Genomic DNA, 25,423 nt, shown 5'->3' with positions numbered 1-25,423 from the left:
TCTCTGGCTGTCTCTGCCTCTTATGACCTTGAACACCTCTATCAACTCTCCCCTTATCCTCTTTCTCTCCAAAGAGAAAAGTCCTAACTCACTCAACCTATCCATATAAGATCCAGGCATCATCCTGGTAAATCTCCCCTGCAGCTTCCTAAAGCTTTCACATCCTTCCTATAATAAGATGATCACGACTGAATTCAAGTCTCAGCTAATGAAGACCAACACACCTTAGGCCTTCTTAACAACTCTATGAATTTGCACAACAACTTTGAGGGATCTATGGAGGTGAACCCCAAGATCCCTCTGTTCCTCCACACTGTTAAGAATCCTGCCATTACCCCTGTATTCTGCCTTCAGTGTTGGCCTTCCAAAGTGAATCGCATCACACTTTTCTGGATTGAACTCCATCTGGCAATTCTCAGCCCCGCTCTGCATCCTCTCAATGTCCCACTGTAACCTAAGTCAACTTCAACACAAACCTTTGTCTCATCTGCAGACTTACTAAACCACGCTTCATTTTCTTTAACCAAGTTATCCAAAAATTTCAAAGAGAAGGTGCCCTAGAACAGAACAGATCCCTGTGGACTGGTCACCAAAATCCAGACAGAATATGCTCCATGTACTACCACCCTCTGTGGACAAGCCATTTCTGAATCCACGCAGCGAAGTTTCCCTGGATTCAATAACTCCTGATCTTCTGAATGAATGTACCATGGAGAACCTTGTCAAATGCTTTGCTAAAACCTATATACACCAGATCCACTACTCTGCCTTCACCAATATGTTTTGACACTTCCTCAAAGAATTCACTCAGGCTCATGAGGCAAAACCTACCCCTCACAAAGTTTTGCTGATTATCTTTAATCAGCCTATGCTTATCAAATGCTTGTAAATCCTTTCTCTAAGAGCTCCCCATTGGTTTCCCCATCACTGACATAAGATTCACTGGTCTACTGTTCATCCCTTTGCCTTTCTTGAAGAAAGGTATAACATTTGCCATCCTTCAGTCCTCTGTGACTGCTCCTGTGGCCAGTGAGGATGCATCATCACCAAACGTGCAGCAATCTCTTCCCTCATTTCTCACAGTAACTAGGGGAATATCCTGTCTGACCCCAAGGACTTAACTATCCAAAGGTTTTTCAAAAGTTCCAGCTCATCGTCTTTGTTAACATCAACATGTTCCAGCGTATCACAGTCTGTTTTCCGCTGACCTTACATTCTTCAAGGTCCCTCTCACTGGTGAATACTGAAGTAAAGTATTCACTTAGGTCCTCCCCTACCTCTTCCAATTCCAAGTAGATGTTTCCCCTTTCTTCGTTCCTGCCCTCACTTTAGTCATACTCATGTTTTTCACTGATATGAAGAATACCTTAAGCATTCCTTGATTTTGCTAGACATTTCAAAACATAGAACATAGAAAAGGACCGTCTGTTTGTCTGTGCTGAACATGATACTAAATTAAATACCTTCTGTCAGTACACGATCCATACCCTTCTATTCACTGCATATTCATGTATCTATTTAAAAGCCTCTCAAATATCTCGATCATATTTACTTCACCACTACATCTGGCAGCCTATTCCAAACAGCTGTCACTTTTGTGTAAAAAAAAACTTACCTCACCTTTCAGTTTTCCTCTTCTCTGCTTGAAGGTTTGACATGTCCACTGTGGGTAACATGTTCTGCTTGTCTACTTTATTATGCCTTTCACAGTTGTAACATAAAATTTTTAAAAATTGTTTTAAATAAATAAAATTTTAAAAATAATCGGGTAGAATGCCTCATCACCAGAACTTCCCAACAGGCACCAGGACCTTGCTTGGGGCCCTCAGAGTCAGGTTCTTACTGTACAGATAACACATCATTCCCAATGTACCTGGGATGGATGTAAAGGACAACAGGCAGTCACCTACCTCTTTGCAGGCTGTGGATTTGCTTAGAGGATGTGGAGAAAGATACAGAGGTCCCTATTCCAATTCATCTCCAGCAGCTGTGTAACGTAAGACTTTCAAGTCTATGGGCTGTTCCAAGGGGTGTGGGATGCACTGAAACTTGGTGCAAACAATACAGAGACTTTTTAAGGAAGTACCTCAGTCTAGACCCCTTCTGCTGCTGCACTTGGAAGGACTGAGTTGGGTGGGGCCCTCAGCAATGAAAGGGCATATCACCCAAGTGGTCACATTGGTGGGAATAGAACTACAGTGTTTTTAAAATAAGTTAACACTACTAAAATGTAATGATAATATATGAACAAGTTTGCACTTTTTCTTCTCATATACATTATGAATAAAGGTTATTTTTGCAATATCTATCAGGTCTGCCATCAGCCTCTAACACTCCAAAGAAAGCAATTTAACTCTGCCACTCTCTCCTTAAAGCTCATAACTACTAATACAGGCAGTATCCTGGTAAATCTCTTCTGCATGCTTCCCAAAGCCTCCACCACCATTACGTAGCCAATGCTTCCCCTCTCATTGATTGAACTAAGATAGCATTTCAGAGTGAAAAACAAGCAGCTGGAGGAACTTAGTGGGTCAATCAGCATCTGTGGAGGCAAAGGGCTAGTTGATGTTTCAGGTTGATTCCCTACGATATTGCTCAGTTGCAATTAGAGAGTTTAAAAAGGCAGTGAAGAAATCCGGAGCAGAAATTTAAACGCTAAGGCCCTGTCAGTCCAAGCACCACTCTTGAAGCTCTCACTCTCTAAGATTCGGCCAGAGTAAAGATCAGTTTTACATAATTATTTTTTCTACAGAGAATCGGAAGTAGAAATTAATTTTGAGTTGTTTTGTCCTCCTATTAAAATGGTGACCACATTGGAAATACTGTATGGATGTTTCATAACCTTGGAGGAGGAATGTAACAAGCCTGCTGTGGTTTAATGAATGCTTCAGAAACAGTGACAGCTTCAATACACAAGTTATTGTCAGCCCATTAGTTCTCAAACTGTGAAGACAATTGATGTCTGTGAACTGTAGGCTTGCAAGGATTCACTAATTCAGTTTATCTATTCCTTTCCCTGATCCCAGGTTGCTTCTTTGAAGTACTTGCCCTCTGTGCTGCATGACGTAGAATCAGTATTTGACGTCAAATTATTGAGGTAAGATATAGCTTGCTGAAGAGGCATTGTCTTTATGGAGAAAACTTTTGTGTTATATTTACGTCTTCAGTCAGAAATAGAAAGGCTTGAAAGGATTTGAACAGCTATGCAAGTTTGTATAGAATCATAAAGCAATTCATTATGGAAACAGGCCTTTTGGGCCATATCCTCCATATGAACCAGGATGTCCATCTAAACTACTCCCATTTGCCGGCATTTGGCCTACATCCCTCAAAATCTTTTCCATCCATACACTTGTTCAAGTGTCTGAAATGTTATTATTGTACCTGCCTCAAATGCTTTCTCCGGTAATTCGCTACGTGTGCGCACCACCCTCTAAATGAAGAGGTGGCCCGTCAGGTCCTTCTGTAAATCTTTCCCCTTTTCACTTAAGCCCATGCCTTCTGGTTCTTGATTTACATTCCCTGGGAGAAAGATTGTGTGCATTCACCCTACCAATGCCTGTCATGATTTTATACACCTCTGTGAGATCATCCTCATTCTCCTCTGATGCGGTCAATAAAATCCTAGCCTACCCAACCTCTTGCCATAACTCAGGCCTGCAAGTCCTGCCACCTTCCTTGTCCTCTTTCCATCTTAATGCTATCTTCCTCTGACATTATTTCAAAATCTTTACCACAATCATTTTATTTTAATCTGGAAGTGAAGTACAATGTACCAGATGAGACATGAGAAATAACATATGAGGTATAGTGTCAAAGAGTGATGGGTCTTCAGCCCACTGATGACTTACTGTCACGAACCACCCAATCACAATACTCTTACATTAACACATTTTTCTTATTCTTTCCACATTCTCATTGAGTCCTATTTGTTTCTACCATTTAATCACACACAATTTACTGTGCCGAATTAATCTGGCCTTTGAGATATGAGGAGAAATCAAAGCACTGGCAGGAATCTGGGCAATCACAGGGAGAACTTGCAGATGTCCACATGGGCAGAACTGAGTGCAGGTTGCTGGCACTATGAGACAGTGACTTTATTACAGTGTGTCAAGAAGTCACAACTAACAGATCAGGTAAAGAAAGACTGAAAAGACCTTTTTAAAACAAGGCATTATTGATTAAAAGTTTCATGGATTCATAAAGATATAAAGCATGAAACTGGCCTCTTGGCTCAACACGTTCATGCTGACTAGTATGCGTATTTCCACCAATCTCATTTGCCTGATTTTGGCCCTTATCCTTGTAAACCTTTCCTGTCTATGTTCTTATCCAGATGACTTTTAAACATTTAATTGTACCCACCTCTACAATCTCCTCTGGTAGCTTGTTCTGCATAACCACCACCCACGCTGTGAAAAACGTGCCCTTCAACTCTCCATGAAATCTTTCCCCTGTCTCCTTAGACCTATACCCTCCAGTTATAGACTCCCTTCTTCTTTTTTGGCCATTAGCTCCCAGTGGTTACCATTAATGACCTCCTGTCTCCAACATCCAAAGACGATGGAATGATTGGAGTTTATCAATGTTTCTATAATCCATTGTATCTACTGTACAGGGGATTAGCCTGTACATCCTCATCAGAGCCCTATTCGCCAGCCTTTCCCATTTGCACTTCTGACAATAGGGATGTAGGGTTGGACTTTGAGAGGCATAGATTCCCTTGATCTGCGAAAAAGACAGGGAGTATCTACCTTTTCTGTGTTTCATGTAAATTTGTAAACATCTATAGTGTCATCCTTTACTCCAGGGGATACAGTCCCAGACTATTCAATTGCTCATTATAACTCAAGACTACCAATCCATGCAAAATTCCTGTAAATCTCTTTTGTACACTTTTGCTTAATTACATCCATCCTATATCATGATGGCCAGAACAGCATATAGTGCTCCAAGTCCACCCTAACTGACAATAAACAATGAAGGACACACACTGATCCCTGTGACATACGACAGGTCATCCTTCATTACCATTCTCTAATTCCTACCACCAAGCCAATTTTGTATCCATTTTGTTATTTCATCCTAGATCCCATGTTCTATCCTTCTAAAACAGCCTACAAATTGGAATTTATCAAAGGCATTGCAGAAGTGCACGTAGACAACAACCACTACCCTGTCCACATGTCATCTTGGCCACCACCACAAAAGCCCTCATTCAGCTTTATGAGATATGATCTCCCACAAACCAAGCTGTGCTGACTATTCTTAATCTTTCCAAATGTAAATAAATCCTCTTCCTCAGAATTGCTTCCAGTAACTTTTTCCTCCAGAGATGAAACTCTCACCGGCTGTAGTTCCCTGACTTGTCCTTGCAGCCCTTCTTAAAAAAAGCCATCCTCTATGAGTCATAAAGTCAAAGAGTGCCACAGCACGGAAGTGGGACATTTGGCTCATCTAGTCCATGCCGAACTTTTATTCTGTCTGGTCCCATCAACCTGTACCTGGGACATATTCCTTCATACCTTCCCATTCATGTAAACATCTTTTAAATGCTGAAATGTCACCTCTACCGACAGCTTGTTCTATACACACACCACCTGCTGAGCGAAGAAGTCCCCGCTCAGGTTCTCCTTAAATACTTCACCTTTCACTCTAGTTCTAATTTCATCCAACCTTAGTAGGAAAAGTGGGCTTGCATTTCCCTATCTGTACCCTTTGTATACTTTTCCTTCATCTTTCAGTACCTTATCCATGCTATTTAAAATACAACAATATCTCCCAGTGCCTTGGCAGTCTCCTCCTTTGCTTCCTAAATTGTCATACAATACACCTGCTCAGGGTCTTGGGACATTTTCATGCTCTTCAGGACTGCAGGAACCTTGTTCTTAAGTAAATAGGACTCTAGCACAATTATAATGGCACTCTTCACTTCCCTGAACTTATTAGCATCCATGTCTATTTCCACAGTTATGGAGTATTTGCTTATCTCCCATAGCTTCACACATGCAGATTACCACACTGGTCCTATGCTTTTCCTGGTTACTCCTTTGTTTTAAATATTCATCTGGAATCTTTTAGGATTGTCCTTTAACTCATTTGCCAGGAATATCTCGTTCAAGTGTAAAGATTTAAAGTGTGGAAGGGAAGCAGTCAGTCCGTGTGCAGTTTATCATTCACCTCTGTAAATTCCCTTTCGGTTACCCATGTTTACCCTGAAGCCTGTTTATTTTATAATGCAAAAATCACAAGCATTACAGCTGGATTGCTGCATGCTCCGTTTAATTGTGCCATAAAGTCTGTTTGTCATGAGCCTATGAAATAGTTCAGTCCTGTTTCACTTTCTAACATCAAACTTCGGGTGAACTTTGAACTAAGTTACCATGGTTAAAACTATCTTTTCTTTTGTGATACCATCTCTTTCCCTGAAATGGCATTTGTTAAGCATTTTGGGCTAATCAAGGTGAGAGTTGTCACTATCCCTATCTAGAATACTGTCCTTTCCTAGTTATCCATTCCTGGCTGCACTCTTAGTCCCGATGTAGGGTTTTGACAAGAAACATGGGTAAGTCCTTTCTCTCTACAGATGACTTGGCCAGTTGAGTACCTCTAACAGATTTTCCATTGCCAATGTACATTGTCAGAACCAATGACTCCCAAATGAAGCAGAGGTGGAAGCTAAATAAGCCTCTCTCTCCTCCACCCTAAACAAAATAGATCAGTTCTGATGTCGGAAACATCCACTCTAACCTTACTAGGGAGAGGCAACGAAAGGGATTAGGGGAGTGACAGTAGAGCTCCTGCCTTGCAGCTCCAGAGACCCAGTTCTATCATGAACTCAGGTGCTGTGTGTTTGGAGCTTGCCTGTTCTCTCTTTGACCTTGTGGATTTTGCCTGGATGCTCTCGTTTTCTCACAAATCCAAAAGTTGAGAAGGTTGGAAGATTAATTGCCTATTCTGAATTGCCACTAGTGTGCAAGTGCGAGGTGGAATTTACAAGGGTCTTTGAGGTAATGTGAGAAAAACAAAATGGGATTAGAGTAAATGAGGATTTGTACGTTGGCAGAGATTCAATGGGCCATATGGTCCATTTCTGAGCTGAACGACTCAATGATATTTTCATTTCTCAGCACAACTTTGATTGAGATTGCCGATTAATGGCATGTCAGAGGCAGAGTTTTTTGTTTTACTCTACTGCCTTTGCTCACAGTGACTCATTTCACAGCAATCCTTTCAGATAACAGGGGAGTTTGATTTTGTTTCTCTGGGCTGGTTTACAACCCATCTCCAGTGGTAAAAACCAACTGAGGACAATTTCTAAACAAGCAGCTCATTTTCATTTAATTTCTCTCAGCTGTTATCATCTGGAAGACACTGCTCAAAGAGTGGTACCTGCAGATTTAACATTAGCTTTTAAAAGTAATACTCCAGTGGTGCATCATTCCCAGATTCTGAAAGCATTCTTAGGATTAACAATAAACTCTGAGTATACAGTTAAAGTTGAATTACATAGTGAAAATACCTCAAGTGTTAAATGGGTTATGCTTTGGAAATTTTCTGTCAAGGCTTACAGAGCAGCATAAAACAAAATTCTTTTAAGTATTCATTAAGAATTAGCAAGCATGATAAACAAAATATGTTTGATTCAAGCACTGCAAATAACATAAGGCATTGTCAGAAAATTATATACAGTAGTATATAATGTTACAAATTGCAATGGTCTAATAGAACCTCTGTTGGATCCTAATGTTTTTGCGATTCAGAGGTTCAGAAGTCAAGAATGAGGCGTAAAACTTGTTGCTTACAGCCATTTTATTAAGTGTTACAATGAAAAGAACTACCAAAGAAAGAAGAGCCAAGAACCACTAAATCATGATCGTCTCATACAAAACACCTAACTCTGACTGAAAAGATAACGCTCCAGTTATAACAATTAACAATTAAGCTATAAAATGGCCAGATTCAAATGATATGACATCTGCAGCATAAGAACTAAGAAGATTCTAGAAAAATTACTGGAAAGTTCACTGAATAATTACACATATATAGATAATTATAGATAAATACAAGCAAGCATAGGAAAGATAAGCTATAAAAACTAATTCTAATCCTGAACCAACATTCCCCACTTTGATTCTAAATCACACATTTAAAATCATCACATCTGAAATTTCAGAGGCAGACAACTTGTGGTACCAGCATTAACTGTAAAATATTCAAACACTCACCTGGAGTTATGAAAACATTGAAGGATATGTTGTGACAGTGACTAAGTCACTGGAGAAAATGGATAAGTTGTAGAAATGAAAGTGTTTATTCGGCACAACAAACAGACACTCTCATAGAGACCCTCTCAGTAGAGTTTCACAAACACAATGTACATCTCATTCTTATAGCCTTACGATCAAATTAACAGCAGGTGATTCAATACAATTTCAACAGCTATAATGACATTGTTTACATCAATACTTTGGGTGGATATTGTTTCCTTTGAAGTGCATGTCTACAGTGAGAGACACCTCTGAATGTTCAAGTACCTTTGCTGGGACAAGCTTGCAATGCACAATTTACATTAAGAACCAAAGACTAGTTCTTGCTTGAATTAATATCTGCTATTTACACGTATTCCAGGTACTCCCTAACATATCCTCTCCTTGGTCCCTGTAAGTTTGAATCAGGTTCACAGATTTACGAAGTGAGACGGAAAGCACTGACTGTGAATAAGTATATTAATCATTTATTTACACACAGTAAAAATTTGACCAAACATTCGTGTTCCCCGAGTTATACAATCAATAAACATCCTTAGCTAAAAGCACATACAGAGCTTGTGGTTATGTGCACCGCTTGCCTTAAACAAAGGAAGAGAGAGCAAGTCTGCATGTGCTATTTTATACCTGGGACATTTGAAACTGGACACCAGGTGACTAACCAATGGGGAAAGCAGCTGCAGTTTTTAAACTGACCAACCACGACGGATGCGACTTTCAGAATATGCCATGCCCCTTCCCCCACCCCCACAAATCCCCAAAAGGATGAAAGAAATATGTTGCAGGAAGGAGAAATTCTGAGGATCTAATAAAGGAGCAGCAAAAATTACCTTCACTTCAGATCCCTTCCTTAATTACCAACCTATCATATCCCTGTGTGCCTACATATACACCACCTATTATCTCTAATTGACAATTGTGAGATGGATACGAGATGGCAATAAAATGTTCCAGATATTTGATTACATCCCCTTCTTGTACATATTTGACTTTGTTAATTCAACCAGCCCTTAAAATGCAGCTTTGAAATTCTGTGCTTGTTGCCTCCTTTCCCACTGGCCCATTATACTTTGATCACTTACCTTCATCCTTTCAATCTGACAACGTTACCTTTATGTGAACCTGCTACAGAGTAAATACTGGCCGCCACTATTAAAACTATCAATAGTGGCGGCCAGTATTTACTCTGTAGCAGGTTCACAGAAAGGTAACGTTGTTTCTGGTTCACATTCCATGCCATGACAGAAGATTATCAGAGTGATCTGACAACGGTCTCTCAGTCTCTTTAATCTACGAACAGGAGGGTTTGGGGTGTCTCCAACTGAATAGCTGCAAGGACCTCACCCCAGTTGCACCCCCCCCCCCCGTATGTCCTTTTAATTGCTGGCCCAACCACTGAAAGGACTAGCTGATTTGTGTTCACTCACCATTCAAGGTGGAGAGGCTGGCTTCTGATGCTGTGTGCAATGTCTTCTCTCTTTCTCAGTCTGCCAAGATTGTGGATTGAACGAAGGGTGGACCCTGATGCCTCTGCCATAACCCGATCCTTCCCATCTATTTTCCCAATAACTTTATGTTCTGATCTATATAACTAATCAACTACCTTCCAGAACTGTTGTATTTTTAACACTTTATTCATGGCTTGCTGACAAGCTCTGTCTCTGTCTTCTGCATTTGCATTCCCATTCCTTTTCATTTGTTAGGTCTGTTTCAATCAGGAGGTTGAAGGTCATTATTTAAGTTTTCTATAATGAGATTTTTAGTGGGCTGACTCACTTGTTCTGCTGTGCTCCCTCAGGTCCTCTATGGTCAGCAGTGGTGAACTCTCATTTGCATTTGTTACGTACCCCGTAACTGGGTTGCCAAACCAGCAGAAATGGATCACTCAGTTGGAGTCTGGAGTACTAGAACTAAGAAAGTTTTATTAAAGAAACAAGCAACACAGTAATCGAAAGGATAATAAATGCAACAATTCAACAATGATAACCACACATGTGCACAGAATTAAGATAACAGCATCAATCAAGCTCTATCGTTGTCTAGGGGTAAATGACCAATTTCAAAATGACTCAAAGTTCAGTCCAGTTTGTAGTTCAGTTCGCAGTAATCGTTGCCATGGCGGTGGACAACGTGGGGGAAGAGAGACATAGAATAGGAACAACTGATCATTCAGAACGGCTTCACTCACAGACCAGCGGGATGGCTCACAAACAGCATTTGGGCGGGTCCTTGGTGATGTCACCTGAGGTCACCGACTGTGACCCCTCCTCCAGATGCGGTCGATCCTCTGCAGTGAACCCGGCACCCAGGCAAGGGCGGACACACACCGGGTTCCCGCTGATCGTACCTTTCCACCCTGGTCGTTGTCTGGCACTTCTCACCCACTCGTGAGAAGCGTACCGCTTCCAGGGTCTCGTTACCTCGGGTGGCGTGTGTGTCTGTCTTAGCGAACCTGTCCCTTTTTATCCCCCTGCTGGGGTATCGCCTGTCCATCACTTCAAACAGTTCAGGGCTCAAAGGGGGGAGCCGCTCCAGACAGCTCTTCCTCCCACATCCCTTCATTACACATCTCCAGACGCTGCTCCATTGTTCCTTATCTCTCCTTCCCCTGAGGGCAGGTGGCAGACCAACTGCTGATGCCACTGATGCTAGCCCAGGCCAGCAAACATCTTAATTTTATGTGTATTCTCGTAACACTTCCCCCCTTTAAGGATTTTTACCGGGAGGTAAAAATTACAAACATGACTACATTATCTGATACATACACAATATACATCTTTAACAGTTATTTAGCTAATACAGAGAATTTGAAATTGTCAACACCTTGACAGACAGTCATCACATTTTCTGTTCCTTTTACACGTGTTATTAATAATCCCTTAGACCAGGCTCCAACTCAGCAAACTTCATAGTGGCCAAAAACACTGATGAATTGCGACCAATGTAACCTCTCATTTGGTTTTGTCCCGGACCACAACAACAAGGGTCGTCCCATTCCGACTCAATTTTCCCTCGCAAGGGCTTAGTAGGAGGGGGACGGGTATTGACCGCAGAGTTATTGCAAAACTTCCTGCAGTACCCCACCATCTCCAAAAGCCTTCTGAGGGCCCTCTTGTCTGTCGGGGTTGGGAGGTCAGCGATAGCCTGCACTGTAGCTTGCATCACTGCCAGCTGCCCCTGTGTCACCACAATTCCCAGGTAAGTGACATTCGTGTGGCCGAATTCATTTTTTCCAAGGTTCACTATCAAGCTGGCTTCAGACAGCCGTGTTAAATTGCCAATACACACCTCTGTGTTCATCAGCCCTTTAGTCACTGAATTACTCAAAAAATATGGGTGTTGTTTACTTGGCTGCCCTATTGTAACTGACATAACCCAACGTCCCAGTTCTTTGCATTTCCTCGGGACAATCAAACACATGGGTGCGAGTCGTTTAATTACTCCTTCGGGGATTAAGGGAGAGACCTTATCAGTAGACCTGGCCAAAACAATAGCCTTCTCCCATCTGACCGATCCCATCCTAATCTTTTCAAAATGGTTTTTTCCTCTTAGCAAGGGGCCCCTAGCTTCATTGATTTCCACGCTAACACCGACTAGGTTTGTTAGCATATCAAAAGCCGGTGACCGTCTCAGTTCGCGTCGGTCATGATCAATAACATTCTTCCCCCTGGGCAGCCGGTAAATCTCTTTCATGATTCCACCAACTGTTTCCTCCAGCACCGCAAAATGTCCACCGGGGGGTACCTCGTGGGCCATGTTAAAAACCTCATCCCCATAACTCTTTTGCACCACCCCCCACTCCTCATCTGCGGATGCTGTACTTGATTTCCCTTTCTTCCTTAGCACCTCCTTATCCGCACAATAGCTTGTCAAGGCTGTGTCAGAGAGAGCGGTCTCGGCCAAAACCATCAGCCCCTCGTCTCGCTCCTGCGTCTGCACAAATTCTTTCCTGGCTACTGCTACGTCCGTCCCAGCTCCCTCACTACCTCTTATCTCACTACACCCTGTCTCATACAAGGTTGGCAGAAATGTTTCAGCCAAATTCACCATCGCGGGCGGGGCCTCCATGCTGGCAGGCTGACCCGTCAATCTCACGACTGGGAACACGATTCCTCCGGCGATGTCATTACCGAGCAAGACTTCCACGTCTTTCATCGGTAATTCGGACCTCACCCCGATCGTGACTAGTCCAGAGACCAGGTTGCTCTGTAAATGTATCTGGTGCAAAGGGACTGACTCTGTCCCTTCCCCAACACCTTTGACCTCTACCTCCCCAGTCTGGGTCTCTGAGCTAAACTCTAATACACTCTTCAGTATTAGTGACTGACACGCTCCCGTGTCTCTCCAGATCCGCACTGGAACTGGTTTTAACCTCTCCTTCACTGACACCAGTCCGGCCGAGATAAACCTCTCGCGCCCTTCCTGGACTTTTTCAGACCTGTCCTTCCCTAGCGGTTCGCTTAACAGCTCAATACAGCCATTCAAAATTTCCGCTTTTCCTTTCCCCGTCTCCTTCCTTGGGGCAAAGCACCTGGACGCAAAGTGTCCGGCTTTCCCACAATTATAACAGACGACCCCAGGAGACTTCCTACCAGACTGCTCCCGGTCTACCTTATCCTTTTCACTAGTCCCCGGCTTACTTTCTGACTTTTCCGGCGGACTCTCCCCGCCGTCCTGACTACCCTTCTGGTAGCCTTTACTCGGGGCAACCTTCATTTTATGCGTCAACGCATACTCATCCGCTAACTTAGCAGTTGCGGCTAACGTGGCTGCCTCTTTCTCATCGAGGTAGGGTCTCATACCCTCAGGGACACAACCTTTAAACTGCTCAATCAGAATCAGCTGCAGCAGTCTGTCATAATCCCCCTCTACCCCCTTCGAGGCGCACCAATGCTCACAATATGTTTGCATCTCACGAGCAAACTCCAAATACGTGCGGTCCCACCGCTTCCTCGCATTCCGGAACCTCTGCCGGTATGCCTCCGGGACCAACTCATAAATCCTGAGGATGGCCTCCTTCACCACCTCATACTTCTGGGCATCTTCCGCGGATAAAGCAGAGTAAGCTTGTTGGGCCTTCCCTTTCAGTACACTCTGAAGTAAGACAACCCACTTATCCCTCGGCCATTCCTGACTTATGGCCACTTTTTCGAAATGGAGAAAGTACCGATCCACATCGGTATCGTCAAATGGGGGAACCAGCCTAACCTCCTGGGTCGCCCGGAACCCTCCACCTTGGTTCGGCACGAGCCCCTGCTCGGCCCTTATCTTTAACTTCTCCAGCTCAAATTCCCTTTCCCTCTGTTTCTCCTCTCTCTCCAACTGTCTGTCCCTCTCTCTCTCTTCTCTCTCCAACTGTCTTTCTCTCTCTTGCCTTTCTACCTCTTTCTCTCTCTCCCGCCTTTCTAACTCTCTCTCTTTCTCCGGCCTTTCTAACTCTCTCTCTTTCTCCTGCCTTTCTAACTCTCTCTCTTTCTCCTGCCTTTCTAACTCTCTCTCTTTCTCCTGCCTTTCTAACTGCTTCTCTTCGTGTTCTAACTGCCGTACCCGGAACTCGTGCTCGAGTCTCAGTTTTTCAAGCTGCACCTGTACCGCGTCTCCAGCAGGTTTTTCAATAGACACCTCCCCCAGCTCACCTTGGGGAAACACACCTTTAGATACATAATGCTCTACAATAGCTCTGTGTATCTCCTCTCTCCTCATTGTCGACTTCACCTTAGCAAGATTCACCCGTTTTGCCACAGCTATCAATTCCGATTTCCTGGCATCCTCTAATGCCTCCAAGGTCGGCGCCTTTATAAATTCCTCAACCTCCATTTCTGCTGTTTGTCTTTTCTTTCTTTCGGGAATTTTAACCCAATCAATTTACTCCGTCCCAAATTTAGCGTTCAAAATCCCGGACGAGCCCCCACTTATGTTACGTACCCCGTAACTGGGTTGCCAAACCAGCAGAAATGGATCACTCAGTTAGAGTCTGGAGTACTAGAACTAAGAAAGTTTTATTAAAGAAACAAGCAACACAGTAATCGAAAGGATAATAAATGCAACAATTCAACAATGATAACCACACATGTGCACAGAATTAAGATAACAGCATCAATCAAGCTCTATCGTTGTCTAGGGGTAAATGACCAATTTCAAAATGACTCAAAGTTCAGTCCAGTTTGTAGTTCAGTTCGCAGTAATCGTTGCCATGGCGGTGGACAACGTGGGGGAAGAGAGACATAGAATAGGAACAACTGATCATTCAGAACACTGCCTCACTCACAGACCAGCGGCATGGCTCACAAACAGCATTTGGGCGGGTCCTTGGTGATGTCACCTGAGGTCACCGACTGTGACCCCTCCTCCAGATGCGGTCGATCCTCTGCAGTGAACCCGGCACCCAGGCAAGGGCGGACACACACCGGGTTCCCGCTGATCGTACCTTTCCACCCTGGTCGTTGTCTGGCACTTCTCACCCACTCGTGAGAAGCGTACCGCTTCCAGGGTCTCGTTACCTCGGGTGGCGTGTGTGTCTGTCTTAGCGAACCTGTCCCTTTTTATCCCCCTGCTGGGGTATCGCCTGTCCATCACTTCAAACAGTTCAGGGCTCAAAGGGGGGAGCCGCTCCAGACAGCTCTTCCTCCCACATCCCTTCATTACACATCTCCAGACGCTGCTCCATTGTTCCTTATCTCTCCTTCCCCTGAGGGCAGGTGGCAGACCAACTGCTGATGCCACTGATGCTAGCCCAGGCCAGCAAACATCTTAATTTTATGTGTATTCTCATAACACATTTTACCTGACATTGGAGGACTTCAAGTGCATCCTACATTTGCATTCAAGGAGATAGGAATGACCTGAGTCCGAGCCTCTTATTTGCATTTCATGAGACACTTACTGTGACTATGTCTCAACTTCGGAAAGTTCTTTCCAAAAGAACTAAAACTCAATCTGTGCATTGAAAATACCCGATATATATTTGTTTAAGCTTACGGAATATTCTTGTTAAGAAAAGCAATGTTTTAGGTCACTCCACTGGTGTTCCCATCTCCCTTCTAAAACAAATCTAAATCTCCCAATTTGAGTGTACACAAATCACAAGTTTCCCAAAATGTCAATTTCTCTCTAAAATGTGGGAATCTCATATCTCTAGAGTTGGGCCTCTCACATTTCCATCACCTTAATCTGGATTCCACATGGCCTGTGTGGAATCTCCGTCTCTATCTCTAATACTGATTCCAAAGTAAAGAAGTAAATAGACATTGACTTTAAACAGAGATAAGACAAAACAAAATCCATGCTCACATTTTTCTTCCTTCTGAAGTTCATAAATAAACTGAAAAAAACTTGGAACAAACATTTAACACACAATGAGTAGATATTCAAAGGAAAAGAGAAGATGGATGGGGCCCCACACAATTTCACATCAATTAACAGGATCTTCCTCTTGGATTAATTTGAATATCCCCCAATACAGATGGCTTAGCACTCTCTCTCTCTATCGCTCTCTCTCTCAAGTGACAAAAGTCATATCAGATGAAAAAAGTATTACTATGGTGTGACAGGTGGAAGGGTGGAGATACGTCTCTACCAAAGGAGCTGTAAGGCATTCCTTTCCTCCGTCAGTCTGCAGGTCACCCCTGAGCAAGGTGTAGCACCTGCTTAGTCCAACAATCAGGGTCACGTGAAGCCACGGGAGTAGGTGGTGGCTGGTTGCTGCATATCACAAAACCACTGTTGCCAGGCAGATAGTCTGTGAAGAGCATTGATAATGGCTGGGGTCATAAGTCTTTTAAAGTCTTTTAGAGTGTGGCCACACCTCTTGCAATATTTTTGAACTCAAACCATTCATGTTTTAGTTACTTTCAGTGGTTAAACATTCAGCAAAACATCTTTTAGCACATATTCACACCACCCTCCAGAATCTTAGATCGTAAGGCTTTGAAACACAGAATTCTGGAAGTTATCGGTCATAGACAAGCATTTAACCATCCCCGCATCAACAAAAATTCCAACATCTTCTGAGCTTTCCAAATTCAAAATGCTCGATATATAAAATTCTGATTATATGACCTGGTTATCTTACAGTATTGGGCAATGTGTCCTAGTTTAGAACAACTCATCCTTCTGGGACCATTCATTAGTTCAGACCTTTGTTTCCACTTAATGTGTAGGGGCTTTTTTGATTCTTCTGGTCAAGTTAGGTCTATTATGACTGGTTCACAATCTTATTTGTATTCAGCCAGAGTTCTGGGATCTCTTGACACAATCTGAATACATCCTCCTGTCTCCAGTCTCTGCTCATTAGGGTTGCTGTGGCCATGTTGTTGGTTCTGTAACTATTATGTTTCCTGACTCTGACTTGTCCTTGTAATCTGTCCTGTCCAAGAATCTATGACAGCACCCGCCTTACTAAGTGCATCTATCCCCAGGGTAGTATATTTCTTGCCTTTGAATCTCACAAACAGAAGAGATTCAAAGACGTCTTAACAGCCAACATGAAGAAATGTAACATCGACATCAACAATTGGGAAACCAATGCCAAGGACAGGAAACTCTGGCAAGCCATCATCCGAGAAGGAACAGCAACTTTCAAAGCCAACAGATGTGCAGAATTAGAAGAAAAGAGAAGAAAATGGAAAGAGAGGCAGCAACAACCAAAGCCCGATCTGCCATCTGGAACTACCTGTCCTGAATGTGGAAGAACTTTCAAAGCCAGGATTGGACTCATAAGCCACTTGAGAGCCCATAAGTAGATCAACAGAATGAAGACCATCATCCTCGACCTCGAGGGACAGCCACAACGATATTTCTTGTTCAGCAATATTCTTAACTCCACTGGAAAGCGCACTTCCTCTAACTCAAATACTAGAGGATCACTTTTTCTCTGCCTTCACTCTTTATCCTCTCCTATACCTGTAAGATAAATATCCTATCCAGTCATGGGCAAGGGTAGTTATCAATACTAAAGCTTCTGTGTCCACTAACATATCACATTACTGGCTCCCTATTGTGTACATCCATGGATGACCAATTCTGGCAATGGGGTCTGCCGATAGCTGCTTGTCAGACTTGGAAGCTATCCTTCCAAGTTCTATAATCTGGTTAGTGGTCAATCTGGGTAGGGAAGGTTTTGCCGTGGTTTCTGCCTGCCTCAATAGGTAACTGTCTCACCTTCTTTCCCTCTTGCAGCATTGCCTTTGAACCATGGCTTGAGACACCATAGATGAAACGAACCATCTCCTTTACCCTTCTAGCAGTCCCTTGCTTAGTGTCCTGGTTGGTGGCAAACAAAGCAAGTTCTTTGTGTGTTTGCAGCAGCTATATCCACTACATCACTTTATGACCCCTCTTCCCTTTTTATTCATCTATTTCTCCAGCCCATGAAACTATTGTGGAGTTATTCCCAAGTCAGTTATTCCCACCTCCTGGTGGGCTGAGCTCAGTCCTCGAGCATTTCAGGAAGATTTTATCGTACCTCCCCTGATTGTCCAGCCTTGAGTATTCTTCATAAGCCTGGTAATTTTACTTTGCATAGTCCATGCCAGGTTCATCGACATCATCATTCCCCAGTTACTCTCTCCTCCTCCAGATCATTGCCTCACTACTTCCCTAAAGTTCTGATATCTTCCTTCATTGCTGGCGTTCCCACTATTTGCCCATGTTCTATCTTGCACCTCTGGGTTTATACTGTCCCACATACTTCTTGGGTTTTTAGCTTTAACCAATATGTGTACAGTATGTGTTTGGGTGCATCTGGTAGGCAGCTTTGTCCATTCCCTGTTCAACATTCTCAAGTTTATCGAGTATATACTCTGTGAGCTCTCTCCCCTTTCATAACTGAGCCCATGATGTTGCTGTATCCTTTTTACATAGAAAGTTAAGTATTCCAGTATTATTGTCCCTCTTGGGCTTTGGCTCTAGGTTTTTCCACACATGCAGTCAAACACACATTTACAAACAATGCACTGCGATACAGTTTCCCAGGCGAGTATACATGCACCTCTCCGATATCTTCCACACTACCCAAGTGCTGTCAGTAGTCACGCTACATTTACCTTGTTGCTTACCAAATGAGAATACACACACCCCTCTGGCATCAAGGACAATCAGAAAGTACCTTTTGAAACTGGCGGCCTGGTCTCAACAAAATGTCTAGCTTCATTTAGAAGCTTGTCCCTTACACAAAGCATACACACTACTCTACATTCACATACACCTCTCCAGTTCTCATCTGTATTCTCTGCTACTTCGTAATCCCATGGTCGTTGGCATAAGCAAATCTAAGCATGGCATGTCATGATCAGATGTAATCACCCTCCTTAGACTGCTGAGGTTACTGACCATGTAATTGGTCACAAACGTATCCTGGGTTGACAAGTGCGTCCCTTAAATTACATATTTATAGTGGAAGACACCTCTAGGGCATAAGGTATAGAGATCCTGAGATGTCCAGTCGTCAAGATCCCCTTCTTGGCCTCGCCAGTGTAGTCCAAAGGAAATCTTATGAAGCAAAATGTTTGGCACCAGCTTGGCTGCAGGAGCTGCTGGAAGGATGTGCAATAATGTCCAGCTATCTTAGGGGCTCCACTCTGGATCTACTGTCTCGGTTTAGTCCTGTAGCCTTCACCAATGCCAAAGCTATCCACAAGGCATTGGAGCTATTTACTCATAGCTGGGGATCTGGTTCATGAGCACCAGGGCATGTCCTCACACTGGTGGGCCTGCGTCCTCTATGTCCTCTGTAGTTCAGCCTGAGTCTGAGTCTCTTGATGACTGGAAATCTCAGGATCTCCATACCTTTTGCGCCAGCTTGTGATGATAACCACCACCACCACCACAATTCAGTTTCCATGTCTTGCCAGCACTACATGAGGCTTGCTGTTGGAGAGCCTCTGTACTGGTAGGGAGAGACTCATACATTCAGCTCTCCTTTTCAGGAGCCAGCGAGCCAGCGGTGGAAGCTGTAAGTGAGAGCGACAAGCACCACCCACTATATACCGTGCTAGATGAATCACAACAACCATTGCCTGAATTAATATCTGCTATATTCACATAACTCCAGAGTACTCCCTACCAGGGTATTTATATAATTATCATAATCGAGTGCATTGTCCTTATAGGTATGTATACTTTAAGTAGACACATTTATGTGAGTTTGAGCAGCTCTCGTAATGATGGCCCTTATACAAGTAATTGAGTTGTAAATTATGATAAAACAAATATTATAGTTTGTAATATCGAGTAACCGCAGTTTTCTAGCTTTGATTTGATAGTCAAAGAAATCCCATCAATCGGATTGATGTATTTTAGCTGCTTCTTTATGGATATGATCAGCCAGATCAGTTATGTCTTCAGACTCATCAGATATCTAAGTACAATACTCCTTGGCTATAACTGCATGTGTTCCCAACAAGGGAAGATGTAATTCCATCTGATTTTGGAAACCATTTTATGCATTGCAACCATTTCTGTTGCTGCTCTCTGCAGATGTGTCATTGTTGACTCTTTATAAAGCTGTAGCAATATTTTTAATTTCTCATGGTTGGTTGAAATACAACAACAAATAACATCATAATAAACATCGTGCCCAGTAGTTAACAACTTTGTTCGACGACTTCTGGATGATAACTTGCTCACTCTAGCCTAGCCACGTAGGCACTGAGTCGGAGTTACTAGCACATTAACCTCAGTACCTGTTGTCTTTCTTGGGCATCTTGGGCACTACTTTGGCTCACTTGCAGCATATATCCACTTATTTTTACCTTCTACTTTCACAGCTGAGTTTGTAATCAACAGCCCTTCATAAGGTCCTTCCCACTGAGCTCCTAGTGGCTCTTCATGTGGTTTCTTGATCACCAGAAATCAATGTGTGTCCTCCTTCTATGGATCACTCCAAGCAACAGAAACCAGTTGAGAAACAGATTGAACAGCCTGGGTTAGGTTCACACAATAATTAACTAAACTCTCTGCCATAATATGTATGCTTACCTCTCTGAGGTCAATAACACCAGGAGGTGGCATGGGTCACCTTGTTACACCCTCACGTGGGCTTAATTTAGTTTTCTTCTTTGGGTTTACTCTGATGCTACATAAGACCATAGGAAGGGCCATAGGCTATGATGCACCCTCTTCATGGTACCCTGTCATTGTTTGATCCTATTCATTTGTTTGACTTGCCCTGATGATTCTGGATGACGTGGACAATAGAAAGACCATTCAGTGTTCACAAGTTGACATAATTCCTAACAAACACTCCCAGTGAAATGTGTTCCTTGGTCAGAATCAATGTGACAGGGCAATCCCTTTCTCGAAATGTAGTCCTTGCTCAGTTTTTGCTGTACATATGGCAGTGGCTTTTTGTGCTGGGATAGCTTGATAGCTTATGCACTATTGCCAGTACATTGGGGTGTCCTTGGCACTTTGGTAAAGTAATATAGTCCACTTGTAGATGCAAAAATGGTCCTGTTGGGGCAGGAGCACATAGTTGTAGTAGTTTTTCCACTGTTCCAAGATTGGTTTTCTTGCACATAATACATATATCTGTGCCCTGAAGAGTTTTTACCCTGGACTTTGGATTCTCACACCACTGGAAGAATCTGTTAATTATCTTTTTCCACTCCAATACTATAAGTCCTAAGGAATGTATCTGATGTTGCATGGAAGGAAGCAATTTAGTTGGCATGACTAGTTTGTGATTAGTGTCATCGCTGCATTGAACTTGCATCTCTCGACCACCATCTATGTTTGTCATAGGAAAGTACAGCACAGAAACAGGTCCTTAGGCCTTTCTAGTCCATGCTGAGCCATTTAAATTGCCTACTCCCATTGACCTGCACCAAGATGATAGCCTTCCATACTCCTACCATCCATGTATCTATCCAAACTTCTCTTAAACATTGAAATTGAGCTTGCATACACCACTTGCACTGGCAGCTCATTCCACACTGTCACAACCCCTGAGTGAAGAAGTTTTCTCTCATCCTTCCTTCAAGTTTTTCACCCTCCACGCTTAACTCATGACCTCTACCTGCAGTTCTGCTCAACCTCAGTGGAAAAAAACCTGCTTGCATTCACCCTATCAATATTCCTTATAATTTTGTCAAATATCCTAATCTTCTATTTTTTCAAGGAATAAAGCTCTAACCTATTCAATCTTTCCATATAACTCAGGCCTTCCAGGCCCAGCAACATCCTTGTAAATTTCCTCTGTACTCTTTCAACCTTATTTACATCTGTCCTGCACACAGTATGTTGCTTGATTTTCAGCATTGGCAGATTAGCTCTTGTTTGTCACAATGTTTCAAATTAGGCCACAGTAATGTCTGAAACAATTTCAATATAACACGTTATCTCCTGTACTCAATACTTTGATTTATGAAAGCTAATGTGCCAAAAAACTTTCTTTATGACCCTATCAACCTGTGATGCCACATTCAATGAATTATGGACCTGTATACCCAGATCCTTTTGTTCTACCACACTCCTCAGTGCCCTACCATTCACTACCACAGTTGGTCCTACTGAAGTGCAACACCTTGCACTTGTCTGCATTAAGTTCCAAACACCATTTTTCAGCCCCAATCTTGGTGCCATCCACAAATTTCCTGATCCAGTCAACCACATTATCATCCAGGTTGTTGATATAGATGACAAACAACAACAGACCCAGCACCAATCCCTGTGACACTCTACTAGTCACAGGTTTCCATTAAAAGAGACAACCATCAACTACTACCCTCTGGCTTCTCCTGCAAAGGCAATGTCTAATCCAATTTACTACCTCATCTTGAATCCCGAATGACTGAACCTTCTTGACCAACCTCCCATGTGGGACCTTGTCAAGTGCCTTGGTGTGCAAAATCACTTCCGGGTTTATTAGAGGCATTTCTTTGTAATGGTTTGCCTCTTCATGGCATGTTATTATCCATGCATAGTTATGGTCACCATAGTCTACTGATGACGGTCAAGGCATGAAGGGATATAGTGGGAAGGTAGGAGATTGTGGCTGAGAAGAAAAATGGATCACCCATGATGAAATGGTGGAGTAGACTCGAAATGACCTACTTCTGCTCCTATATCTTATGGTCTTATAGTCTTCCATGTTCAGTTGGCAACAGTGGATCTGGATTCACTGGACCTGCTTGCTGGATGATGATATTAGGTGTCCATTTGGACCATCAAGCTGCTGTTAGTTGAGAGACCCTATTCATTGACCGTAAGGTGCAAACTGAATGAGTACATCAAGTATTCAAAATATGATCAAGCATAATACTGGAAACAGCCATATCTGCCAGGTAGGTTGCTTGTAAACACACACCTCATTCAAGTGGCACACAATCCAATTTTGCAGATAGTAGTCAAGAACATAGAAAAATAACTCTTTATCTCCATGTTCCTGACTCAAGACTGTTGCCATGCAACCATGTTTTTCACTGGTGTACAGAGTAAAAGCTATACCAGTGTAAGGAATACATAATGCAAATGTTGTACATGATGTTGTCTTTGGAGTTTGGAATGCTTCTAACTGTTCTTCATTAGGAGACACATGGTCTTCTGAGCACTTGCTGTCCTTCAACAAATGGTTGGGTGGTTGTGCAATTTCAGCATATGAATGGACCATGTTCTGCGGTAGTTTCACAAATCCAGAAATGATCAGAGTTACTGGACTGTTGGAGGTGGTGATGCTGATTTGAAAGTCTTTGCAAAATCCTCAATATTTCCCAATTGCCTTGAGAAATTTTATGTCCCTGTTGTTGCGTGAATGAAGTTATTGGAGAAAATTACTGGTAGGTACAAAATAGCTTCTTTATTCAACAAAACAAGGTACAGCAGGGATCATATGGAGATGCTTTCGGTCAAAAGATCTACTGGCCGAACATAGGACTCAACATTTTATGTGCCAAACATCAAAGGACTATTCCATATTTACAATGTAGGGACCATGCTTCTTTTGAAACGACATACAACCTTCACACCTCCTGATTCGCATCCACACAACAAACACCAAATGAATTTTAATCAGCATTGTCTGGTCTGAGATTCACTGCTTTTAGGAGCTCATTGTTCAGAGCTGTACTCCAAATTAAATCCACAACACATATTCAGATGTGAAGACTGGTAGCCAAAGTCAACTGCTAAATGTATAAGTCCTAAACCCAAAAATTGCTCTAACAGTTCCAAGTAAATCATTTATTTTGTTGCAATTGTTCTGTGACCCTCGGAGGATAAATGATTGAGTAAATAAAGCACATCTCACTCATGCTGCTCTGCAGTGTCAGATGCAATCAAGACATCATCCATATAATATATAATAGTCAAGTCAATGGCTGGTAAGTCTCTTAGATGTTGTCTCGTTGTCTCAGAGACATGTGGTACACAGTGGGTCTGTTGTGGAACCCTTGTGGTAGCCTCATCTACTGGGTATTGTTGTCCATTAATTGTAAAGGCCAAGCACAGTTGACATCTGGGCACCAGTGCTTTGGACCAGAATCTACTGGCCACATATATAACTGTAAACCACTTCTGTGATGGCTTCAGTGCATTGAAAGTAGTTGATGGATTGGGCCACAAGAGGAGTTAGCTTGTCAATACATTGATTAACAACCCTGTAAAACAGTGGCAATCTCCAGATGCTCTTCATTTTCTTAACAGGCCAGACTACACTGTTTAAAGACAGTGATTTTTAAAATCAATCCCTCTTTCATCCAACTGGTTAACAATACATAAAATAAAATACCTTCCATAGTGTAAAATTTTGGCACATCTGCTTTCAGACCATCTATAAAAGTTGACGACAGTTGAGCATATTCAGATTTCTCCATGTTATCTTTATTTGCTTCATGAACTTCTCTGTAACTCAACCACACTGTTCTGTACCATTCCACAGAATCAGAAATGTCTCAAAAGTCTTTTCCTTATACTCAACCACCTTCCTCCCATCATTCTGTATTAGTGTCAGTTCCTCTAACTACCTCTTAATAGCTTTCCAAACACCTTGTAGATTTTGCCTATCATCTCATATGTCAGTGTTAACTCTATGAGTTTATTGTCAGATTTACTGAGGAGATAACATAGTAGTCAGAAATTAGAAACCATCATATAGGGGGGAGAAGATGGCGGCATGAAGGCAGCGCACGCGACCACTTCAGTGGTGATGTCTGTTATCTGTCAAGTAGGGGACCGTGCACAATCCTGATTTGATGGAGACAGACGTGAGAGTACGGAGGAACATCTGGAAAACTTCTGAAATGCCTGCTTTGCTGCCGCTGCTACTGTGTGGTAACCGGAATCTCCGGAGCAGAAGGTCCCGAAATCCTCGGCTTTGCGTATTTCAGCGTCCGGGGCGAGGTCAAAGGCACTCGGCAGAGGATGGCGCTCGGGAGGCTGTATCGGAGAGGCTGATCGGAAGCTCAAAGTTTTTGGATGGATGGACTCAGTGTTGGCTGCTTCCAAGGCATCAGCAAGTTGACGTTGCCTGGAGGTTTATGGCAGGGAGTTTCTCCCTTTTGCCGCCGCTGTCGGGGACTTTTGAGACTTTATTTACCATGCCCATGGTTTGTTCTTCATCAAATTATGGTATTGCTTTGCACTGCTGTAACTATATGTTATAATTACGTGGTTCTGTCAGTGTCAGTCTTTGGTTTGTCCTGTTTTCTGTGATATCACTCCGGAGAAACATTATATCATTTCTGAATGCATGTATGCATTTCTAAATGACAGTAAAAGAGGACTGAGTGTTCTCATAATCTAATAGGTTCAGACTGCATATGTTCTTGGTACACTGAATCTCAGCCCAAGTCTTTGAACCTTCTTTTCTAAGATACAAAACCTCTTTGGACCACTTAATCAAACTTTTTTGGTTTGGATGGTTCATAAGAAACCACCTGCCTCCTTTTGCAGGATCCATCTGCGTTCCTGTGCATTTTCATTTGCTTAGTCTTTGCTTGGGAAAGTTGTGATATGGCTGCCAAGCCGATTGCTCCACAAGTGCCAGCTTCACTTGAGATGCTAGAGTTCACGTCATGTTCATCCTGGGGTTCCTCTGAGTTCGGATGGAGGCACTGTTTTGAAGTACTGTCTGGTGTGGGGGGTGTGCCTCAAGGAGGAGGGCCACTGGCAGTTCGCCTTGAAGTTCTGTGCAATGTACTTTGATTCAATTACAC

The 25,423-nt window shown here is 42.8% G+C and overlaps 1 protein-coding gene across 1 annotated transcript in view; it reads left to right on the top strand.

Annotated features, from left to right (window-relative positions):
• The window catches only part of LOC134349413 (dedicator of cytokinesis protein 2-like), a 732,270-nt gene that overhangs the window by 239,093 nt on the left and 467,754 nt on the right, over positions 1-25,423 (top strand). The window contains exon 24 of the mRNA XM_063053680.1: positions 3,027-3,097. Coding sequence (XP_062909750.1) covers positions 3,027-3,097 — 71 coding nt within the window. The remainder of the gene's footprint in view (positions 1-3,026; positions 3,098-25,423) is intronic.

The sequence above is a fragment of the Mobula hypostoma genome, chromosome 7, assembly GCF_963921235.1.
Source record: "Mobula hypostoma chromosome 7, sMobHyp1.1, whole genome shotgun sequence".
NCBI classification, from domain to species: domain Eukaryota; kingdom Metazoa; phylum Chordata; class Chondrichthyes; order Myliobatiformes; family Myliobatidae; genus Mobula; species Mobula hypostoma.
Note: the sequence above shows the minus strand (reverse complement) of the source record. Positions and strands in the feature narration are given on the sequence as shown.